This window comes from Priapulus caudatus, unplaced genomic scaffold (genome assembly GCF_000485595.1).
Source record: "Priapulus caudatus unplaced genomic scaffold, Priapulus_caudatus-5.0.1 Scaffold626, whole genome shotgun sequence".
In the NCBI taxonomy this organism is placed as follows: domain Eukaryota; kingdom Metazoa; phylum Priapulida; class Priapulimorpha; order Priapulimorphida; family Priapulidae; genus Priapulus; species Priapulus caudatus.
The window spans coordinates 107,471-117,575 of NW_014577687.1; the positions used below are offsets into that span (position 1 = coordinate 107,471).

The window sequence follows — 10,105 nt, forward strand, 5'->3', positions numbered from 1 at the left end:
TCAAGACAAGAGAACAAACGCCGTTTGTAAATGTTTGTTTTGGTTTATGACCGCTAGATAAGTATAAGTTTTCTCAGGGCCGTAGTGGCCAAAGATCGTAGAGTGCCGTAGGCACAAGATAAACCACTCTCCAATAATAGCGTAGTAGGTCATGGATCGCCACAACCGCCATTTTAGGAAGCAAGTTCACATGAAGTTCCCGGATGCTGCTGTATCAGCTACTGTGCAACTGTCTGCTGTGTGCTGTCAGCTCAGCTTACTGTTCTGCTGTAAATTGCTGGAATTGTCAGTGTAAGCCCGACCTGTCTTTCTTCAGGTTCCCCAAGAATACGGAAAGGTGAGAAAACATTCTTTTTTGTCGAAATCCATCGTGAAAGAGTTGTGCAATGAACAAACTAAGGACATCTCGAGGAAGCGCCATGAAGACATCGTGGGCCGCGTGAGTATATAAACTATACACACTTGTCGAGTTGTTTATTTGAATTTCATAATCATTGAATATTTCAAAATACAATTTCGGCAATGGACTTTGTTCTCACTAGATCTATTACTATTACTAGTATTAGTATTAGGCTACTTTTACTGTCACGCAAATTGCTAATTTAATTACATTCACGCTATGAGATCCTAGTAATTATGTTTATTTTCGCGCAGGTGTTCAAACAGATGCAAGAATGCGATGGTGACGTAGGGGGAAAGGAGCGAGTATGCGCTATCAGCAGCGGTACGAGCGTCTGAAAATCAAGCCGATATCCGAGAAGCTGACCCGACTGGAAAGATATTTGCCGCAAATCCTCGCGACTTGGTAAGTATAAATATGAAAGTGAGTGCATGCACGCGCTCGTGTGACTGCGCATGTGTGTATGCGTATGCGTGAGTAATCAAGCTTGATTCCTCTCGATTGTTTGCATACATTTTCAGCTAATTATTCTTCTAGTTACTGGCGATCTCGTGGAGCTTACATAGGTTGGCAACAGTGACCATGCTATCAACTTACGTACATGTATGCTTAATCGTATTTCTTGTGTGCCGCCCTTATTAGAGAGATAAAACGGCAAGGTGAAACTATCGCCGCACACACGCACACGGACTGGCGCGCACGAACGCACACCAACGCACGTAGGCGCGCACGCGAGAACGCACGCGCATACGCACACACGCACACTACACGCATATATTTATGTTTACTTCCAGCTAGCAAAGCCTCGAGGATTCCTGAAGTCGGGGCACCTTTCCTGATGTCAGCATGATTTTAGACGCTCGTAGCGCTGCCGATAGCGTGTACTCATCTCCTGCACAACATTCCTAGAAGTGTAAGTGGTTCCCTAGTAGTTTAAACGAGTGATTCAGTATCTTGTAAATGTCTACAACCCCTTGTGAAATCGGTAATAATGCCGGGTGCAAGTGAGTATAAAAACTTTAGCTAATCGACTGTGAACTCATGCATACTTACGCTCTCTCCATCACAGTAAAACCAGGGTAAAACCCACGCGAAAACGCACTGACTTGAGAGAACCAACTGAAGGTTACAACGTCACACCAGGCCACGAAGAAGTTATGCAAAGAAGTTGGATACCAACGATCGCGTCGCTTTTCTCAACGGAAGGTCAGTGAGAACACATTCTCTCACAAACCCTACCTTTGCTCACAGTAACGTTTATTGAACGTCAACAGCTAACTACTAAAGTGAATAGAACTGAAGCTCACATCCATATAAGATTCATTCGATGCCACCATCGGTACACGTCATTACTGTCGAAGAATCGCGTGATAAAATATAAATTACTGAATTTCGTTTCTATTTATTACTTTGCTAATTAAGCTCTTGATATTTCCAATTGCTAGGAAATGCGCTTTAGTACGTAGAAGATGGAAAGGACGTGACTACAGACGCGTCCACACAGACGAAGAAATGTGAACCTGCTTGAATACGCACTGAGGGTGGCTCAGAAAATAAAACGAAATAATTAACCACGTTTATTCCGTGTATAAATTTCAAGAATTAATTTAATAAATAAAATGAGCTTTGTTACGTAACAATTAATCCTGGCTAGCGATGTATTCCTGAACGTAAGCCGCATTTACACTACATATCCTCACTTCGGTGTTATTTCTTTGAGTTTTACGCTTGTGGATTCCAATGGCTAACACAGTTGTCCGATTGGATAATCAATTTTAAACAAAGAGCTATTATATCCATACGTAGGTGATACCAGCGACCAATTCTACCCATCGTCTATTATCTTTCCTACCGTTATAATTGTGATTATTAATATCACTATTATTGCCAGTTGTGTTATTTTAGTACCCTTGCCATTTTCCTCCATAGCATTTATATTAGCGGAAAGTCAGATGTCGTGACTGAAAATATTTTTAGCCCAAGACTCTACTGGGAATCCAACTTAACTACCGACGCCAAGAATGGTTAGAAGGCCTGCAGTCTGAGAGGGGTTCTGCATTCCAGGATGACATTCGCGCACACACAAGCTATCACGCATGCACGTACCTGGCTGTCAGGATAAGACCGCACAGAAACACACAGCGATAACGTTTGAGATAATATAGGGCCTCCCGTCATGAATCAGTAGCATACAGGGGTAAAAATTTAGTTTTGAACAAGGGAGTCCAACGGACTCCCTACCCTCAATAAGAGGGAGTCCGCAGCAAAATGAGGGAGTCCGCAGTCTGAGGTTCAAAATTAAAGATATTAACAATAACGCATGTGCTTATTTTTAAGATTCATGCAGTTCACGTCTGCCAAATTTTCTTTGAAAAAATACAGTAATTGTGCGAGGGCGTGCTCCGGAACGAACTAGTTAGTATCGCAGAATTTTCTGGGAGTCACACGGACTCCTGCATATGTCAAATCAGGGAGTCCGGCAGTAAATCAGGAAGTATTTGACTCCGGACTCCCGTTAATTTCTCACCCTGGCATATATTCTAGAAACTAATCCCACAACCGCACCTGTTATATCAACCGAAACTGCGACACCTTGTGTGGTTTGCCGCTGTTTTCTCGATCGCAGATCATGGCATCATGACCTCCGTCTTCGCTATAGTCCCCACAGACCCCACTACCTTTGAAGACTAACATTTATGAGACTATGGGGTTATCATGGAAAATACGCGGCGGTGGTCGTGGTGCAGCGGTCGACTTGGCAAGTGGTATGACCCCCCCCCCCCCAAACTCACGCACAGGTACGCAAGCACCCATCCCACCACACCGGTTTATTCAAATCGGTTTATTCAATATCGTTAGCAGTGCGGAGCGCGAAACCTGGCACGTAACAAGAGCGTGAGGCTGAGAGGGTCTATGTCCCCCGGGGTACTGCCGGAACGTACCCTGGGTACAGTCCGGTATACCGGAACGTAGCCTGGTACTATCTAATATGCCGGACCGTACCTCGCCTACTCCACTAACGAGTCTGGGGAGTCGCCTACGCCTACTCCCTAACCCTAACCATATCAAATAGTGACCAGGGTACGTTCCGCCGGAACGTACCCAGGGTACGTTCCGGCAGTACCCTGGGGGACATAGACCCTATGAGCCACAGTGAGTGCTGCTCCATGTACCTTGTCCAGATCAACAAACAGCTCGCACACGGGGCGTGAGGGAGGTCGATCGAAGGTCCATTTCCGAGCCGAGGCAGTCGACGCAGCACAGGCAGGAGCAGAGAGCACCCGGATACATACGTCGGTTACGTGCACACATACGTAAGTAACATCACACGTACATGTCGACAGCAGTGCATGTAGAAATAGAGTCGATGTGTTCTATGGGTTTGTGTAGATACCATAATTAACGTACCCCCGACGAAGCATGCACGGTCTGGCAGGTAAGGGATCTGACAGGGAAGGCCTATATGCTGCTCTCTCAGGGTTATACATGTATTATACGTTATCGTTTCGCTGCGGTTAGTGGTACATGACACATGCTGCCAATGTTGTACGGTATTGACGCATTCCCCATCTGCAGCGCTGATTGTAATGGATTATATATTACCAAGGACATTCAAACAGTCTTACTGTGAGCCGAGGGGGAAATTTCGTTAGTAGCAGTAATTGGCATGGGTGTCCATCACCCCTACTGTACAGCTGAGTGATCAGCGCCCTAGCTGATATAGTGTCAGGATGCATTCCATCAATGCCCTAGTTATAGCTCCCGCTTCTAACGCGGAACCGTTCGCTATTTAGCCAACAAAGTGCAGAACGCTATATTATTATTAGATATAACCAAGATATAACTATTACTAGAATTCGCTAACGGCGACCGCTCGTGCCCGACAAACGGCGTTTACGTAATCTGCTCACATCCGACTGCTAACAACTACAACTACAAGTACTGATTGATGCTAGGCTATGCGTTTTACCGCGGCAAGAATAGACTATCATTTGGTCTTGATCGTCATAAAGATAACGCAAATAACAAGACTAGTGCGTTTTTACGTGTGCATGCAAAATTGTTGAACTTGAGGAGCTTTGCTAAGTTTCTTCGCTTGCGCCATTTTGCTAATGACCCTATCTCAACGCTGATTGGATAGAGCCGCCTGTCAATCACACCAGACAGATAAGTCAACTACTGTATAGATTACTCTCTGTAGATTCAGCAACAAACAGCATGGACCTAGAGGCAGCATGGCGTTGGTGTAAGGACATAGAGATTGACACGCGTGTGCTGGTTGGACTCGGTGCTATGGCTGGTGGGCTGGTCGTGTGGCGCGCCGTCAAGGGAAGGACCTCGGCCGAACGGCCGCTGCTCACGAAGAACTACGAACATAACAAGGTGTACGTCTACTCGTTCCCCGGCAACCCGAAAAAGTGTGGGGTAGTGCACTTCTCACCGTTCACATTGAAGGTAGAAACATGGCTGCGCATGAACAACATCAAGTACGAGGTGAGAGTCTAATACGTCATTATATATTATATATATTTATATATATGATAAACAATATGACGATGACATTAATTGAACTGATAGTGATGTGAGGATTGTGCAGAAATAACTTTATTTGTTCATTTGTTTTTAATTAAATCAGTGAATCATTAACTCTGATCACTTCACTGATCTCTTCTGTTTATCACTTCATATTTAACAGCGCAAACATTTTCGATTAACTGTTATTGTCCTCAGTCGTAAACAGAGAGATTTGCTCCTACAGTGGCTTCGCCTCCGAGTGTCTGTAATTAACAAATACGGCCACTTGCAGTTGATCGTGACACAACAGATGTCCACTAAGAAGCAATGGCCGTGGATCGAACTGAACGGAAAAGAATACTCCGACTCGAATTTTATCATCAAGAAACTCGCAGACCACTTCCACTCTGACATCGACGGCAAGCTGACAAGCGAACAGCTTGCCGTTTCTTTCGCCTTCAAGGAGATGATGGAGGTTTCTTTTGCCTTGTAGGTGGCTCAACCCCCATCTAGCAATGGGTAGTTGCCTAAGTACAGTGCACTGTCAGACTAACTATAAACGGATCATTTCAAATAAACACCAAGTCGAATAATTAAACTGAATCGATAAATAACAACTACGTATTCTTGGCTGCAATCATGGTGTTTGAGTGTAGTGAAATACTACCGAAGAGCTGCAGAAAATACATGATCTGGGATGGTCAACTAAAAGACTTTGACCAACAAGACCGTGACCTGACTGGACATTCGAGGGCTTACTCTACGAATTGTACGAATTGTTTTAGGAAGGTTGCATGTTTGGGGCTTTAAACGCCACGTAGTAAAACAGCTACTGCGTGTGTTAGTTATGCAATAGTCCTGAATATATGGAATATCTGAAATGATATAACCTCATTATCTATGCACCTTCCCTTTAACAGCACCTATGCATTCTACCGCTATTACGTGGCAGCGGACGTCTTCTGGAGTATGTTTTCGCATATTGTGCCCGCTCCCATGTCTTACCTGCCAGCCTGCATAAACATCTACATGATGAAGAAATATGTAAGTGCTCCACAAAGTACTTTTAACCACATAATTCAGTTTACTGCTGTTGCAGGCAGTTTAAGAAAAGTATTGGTAGTGTAATCAAAGTAACTGATGCTTCCAGATGATGCTATGAGCTAAAAACTGATACTTTCACATAACCCTATGAGCTTATACGTGCACCTTTGGCATCAAATAAGTAACGATACATGTAAATACATAGGACAACCATATAACATATCTAAAAAGGAAATACAGTGTCATTATAGACGTGGTGGGAGCGATATATCTCTGATATCATCTATGCGTGACAACAGTGCATTTCAGTAATGACTGAAACCCGCATCTAATCAGGAGTGTATCAATATTGATACACTCCTGATCTAATGTTATGAGCTCATGTACATGGTTTTTTTTATCGACATAGGCATTCAAGACTTTCTGGATGGCAGGAATTGCACGGCATTCAAAGGACGAGTACAGAATGATCGTTAGCGATCAAATCCATGCCATATCAAATTTCCTCGGCACCAAGAAGTTTCTGATGGGAGACAACCCAACGTCGGTACGGCGACATTATATCTCTGACGTTATACTCGCAAGATGTAGTAGTGTTTACTTTGTTTAATTGTTGCGTTATCAGTTCCTTCTGAGATGCTTGCGTTACTACAGATGTTCTAATAATTGACCTATATCTATCCGAGTGAGTTAACCATGCCCCCCCCCTCCCTGGGTAGTTGGTCCGCACATACGTGGTGTGGATTGGTTTGTACGTAGTGCACACCAAGATGTCAACTCTGCAGCATAATGTCGCTGAGCATTGCTTTTAGAACGTCCCATTGCAGTACTGATTGGCTACAGCTGTCTATCAATGCCAAGCAGACAGGGTGCATGGGATGGTTTCACTTTGCTTTAAGCTGAAATATATCTCACAGTCATAGGTTTGCTAACATTCTGCTCGACAACGTTACAGGTGGATGCGTGGATGTTCTGTCACCTGTCGCAAGTCGTCTACGTTCCGCTAGACCATCCGCACAGGGAGATAATCAGCAAGGAATGTCCGAACGTGCAGGAGTACACGAACCGCGTCAGAGATACGTTCTGGCCAGACTGGAACACACTGTTCACAAAGGCAAACTAGTCGCTTTTTTACAATACAAAGTCATGACAGTTCAGTTGCTATAAATGCTAAAAATGCTTGTATTGCTTAATTAAACGTGTATAATTTTGTAGACGTCATATGAAATAATTAATAATCTATAGCTGCAGGTCCAGTAAGTGCTTGTTGTTACCAGTATATGTCAAGCCATATGATCGCTGTGCCTGTAATTCCATTTCACTCTCTTTCTCTCTCTCGCTCTCTCTCTCTCTTGCTTGCTTACTCACTCCCTCTCGATTTAATTCAATCCACTCCCTTGCAGAAGGGTAATAAAAGATAAATGCTACTAAAGGATAAACTAATGAACAATGACAATGATATGTGCACTACCGAAAGACGAATATATTGCATATAGTTAGCAAACAGATACGAGGTTTTTATACAAACTGATGTTATTTCTTATATAAACAGCTCAAGAACCTGACATAAAACATAATGTGAAAAAACAACTTGTTCTTCAGTATACTTATAAAGTAAAATAAATTTTACAAAACTAGCTCTTGAACTTGCATTTTGAGCACATATAATGGTCGTATTTCTCAAAAAACTTTGGTCACTATCATGATTTCTTGCATCTGGCTGCAATATCAGTCCGTTGAAATTTTACAAATATCTTTCTTGCAAAAATGTATGATCACATAAAAGCTATACAAACAAATTAAGGAACACAACTAGAACATCATTGGTAATATCAAAATAAACTTTCATGAGCACCAACCTCCAGGCATGCTTGATGTATGAAAACCTTAAAAAAGAGGTATTTAGGTTTTGCTTTGTTTCCGATATTAACTGAAGACTGCTGATATAAAATTAAGCAGCAGTGGATTAAACACACTGGATTTGTATGCAATCAAATCTAGCATTGGCAAGCACGAACGCGAGTGATTTTTTACCACTGAAGTTTTAGATGGTGGCATATTTACATGGGAAGCTATTTACATTAGCACTTCAGGATCATCACAGTAATGGGGAACCGCAACGGTACTGCACATTATAGTTACCCACATTTGTAATTTTCAAAGCTTCCAGACTTCAAAAAAATAAATGTGAAATAAGTAATAGGTGCAATCCAGCAGATATAGGCTCTGGTAGCCTAGTTGAATGTGCAAAAATGTTTGCGCACGAGTGTTTCGCCCACAAGTTTAGCACTGTTTAACACAAGTTTAGTTATGTTTAGCACAAGTTTAACTAAGTTGCGCACAAGGCTATAGTTCGAGCGATCACTGCAGATGTAAAGAATACCTGTTAGAAGGCACGTCCAGCCAAAACAGGTGTGAGGAAGTACGTGAGTGAGCATGTGCAGGCTGTGCTCAGTGCTACACGAGCGCGTGCGTGCACGGCTAGAGGTATGGCTGCCAGCCGGGGAACAGACACGCGAGGTTCTTTGGATCCCGTGCTTCCTGGATCAGATGGCTCACCTGAACACGAACAAACGAGTTCCAAAGCTAATCGTGGTGACGGCAAGTATCTGCGGCCACAACAGCAGCACAAACGGCGCGTGACGAATGCAAACGATATCACATCAGCGTTGTGTTACGCACTCACGTTAAGAGTAGTGAACACATGCTGCAATTTAGTTCGAATGACGATATGAAAAGAAGTGGATGAGTTAGAAGCCCACAGGAAACCTTACATTCGCGTAACGTCCTGGCAGATGAACGTTTAAATAACTTTGCATGCAGCAAACTAATTCTTGTAGGCAGCAAAACTGCTGATTGCTGCCATTAATCGAACCTGTATATATGATCATGAGTTTCATATTTACCGTGTTTACGTTCATGGTATTATGTAATAATGAATTTAAAATAAAACATACATTGGCGAATGGACGTTTAATCATACATATAGGATTCCTGGGGCCTTTAATGATAATTACCTGGCCTTCGATACTGAGGGGAACACCATCTTCAACTCCCTGCAGCTTCTGCCTCAGGCGGAGTAACACTCGCTCTGCCATCTTATTCACATCCGCGTCTGAGCCGTGACCTGCACGCGTCATAAATCAAGAATCATGAACGTAGGGATGACTGCAGCGTACTAGTATGGTAATGAACAAGGAATTTCCCAACCTGCCGGAGGGAGTGAACTGTGACCTACTTCGATACTGTCGTTACGTCTGCCAAGCCTACCCATGGTCTGTACGTGTTGCGCTAAAAAATGACTTTGGGGCACATCGTTACAATGCATCATTTTTCAAGAATTTCCCGATCACAATGCCTATTGGTTAGAGCTACCTGTCAATTACTTCAGGGGGATGGGTCAATTGAGCACAAAACATGATACACGCAACACCAGGTAATTAGACAAATTGATTGATTGCTTCCCCCAGCTATTTTGCAAGATGACATCCGTTTCTTCCGCGTGAATGCAGACGTTCTCTATCGCCGTGCACTCAGTAGCGACAGGAAACACGACTCTTTCAGCATGCTGTAACGCGTCACTCCACGCTTGCACGAGCGGCATCAACCCGCCTCTCACGCACGCGCGCACACACATACACGCACACACACGCACTCACGCACGTACACACGCACACACACACACGCACTCACGCACACATGCACGCGCACACACACTCACGCACGTACACATGCACACACACACACAGGCACGCACGCACACACACACATACACGCGCACACACACTCATGCGTGTACACCTGCACACACACACACAGGCACGCACAACCAACCAGACAACCCACCCACACCCGCACGCACGCATACCAGCCTTGCCGGCGGCGGTGGCGGCCGTCTCCACGTCGAGCAGGTCCGTGTTGGCGGTCGTCGCGGCGGCGATGGCACTCTCGTCGTGTTTGCGCTGCTGCACGGCGCAGGCCTTCAGCGGCGTCAGGTTCCACGCGTAGAGCGGGTCGTGCAGCAGCACCTCCAGGATGGTGACGATCGCCTCCTGCGAGCTACGCATCACCTCCATAGTCTTCTCACAACACCTGATGATAATAATAATAATAATAATGATGATGATGATGATGATGATGATGATG

The 10,105-nt window shown here is 44.2% G+C and overlaps 2 protein-coding genes and 1 long non-coding RNA gene across 5 annotated transcripts in view; 2 read left to right on the plus strand and 1 right to left on the minus strand.

The window, feature by feature from the left end:
- The window catches only part of LOC106812248 (failed axon connections-like), an 8,354-nt gene extending 889 nt beyond the window's left edge, over positions 1-7,465 (plus strand). The window contains exons 1-6 of one of the 3 annotated variants that reach the window (XM_014816078.1): positions 3,560-3,664; positions 4,602-4,894; positions 5,208-5,404; positions 5,836-5,959; positions 6,369-6,506; positions 6,915-7,465. In XM_014816078.1, coding sequence (XP_014671564.1) covers positions 4,619-4,894; positions 5,208-5,404; positions 5,836-5,959; positions 6,369-6,506; positions 6,915-7,082 — 903 coding nt within the window. In that variant the 5' untranslated portion in view covers positions 3,560-3,664; positions 4,602-4,618 and the 3' untranslated portion in view covers positions 7,083-7,465. Of the gene's footprint in view, positions 1-3,559; positions 3,665-3,757; positions 3,837-4,601; positions 4,895-5,207; positions 5,405-5,835; positions 5,960-6,368; positions 6,507-6,914 lie in introns of those variants that run through there. The other 2 variants (XM_014816076.1, XM_014816077.1) reach the window with 2 other exon arrangements.
- On the plus strand, positions 385-1,307 carry LOC106812250. Its single transcript, XR_001394316.1, has 3 exons — positions 385-439; positions 655-805; positions 1,195-1,307. It is a non-coding gene; the product is annotated as an uncharacterized LOC106812250 (long non-coding RNA).
- LOC106812247 (serine-protein kinase ATM-like) overlaps positions 7,418-10,105 on the minus strand; it is a 41,618-nt gene continuing 38,930 nt past the window's right edge. Inside the window, exons 29-31 of the mRNA XM_014816075.1 lie at positions 9,828-10,051; positions 8,977-9,086; positions 7,418-8,518 (exon numbers count right to left, since the gene is read on the minus strand). Of these exons, the coding sequence (XP_014671561.1) occupies positions 8,441-8,518; positions 8,977-9,086; positions 9,828-10,051 (412 nt within the window). The 3' untranslated portion in view covers positions 7,418-8,440. The remainder of the gene's footprint in view (positions 8,519-8,976; positions 9,087-9,827; positions 10,052-10,105) is intronic.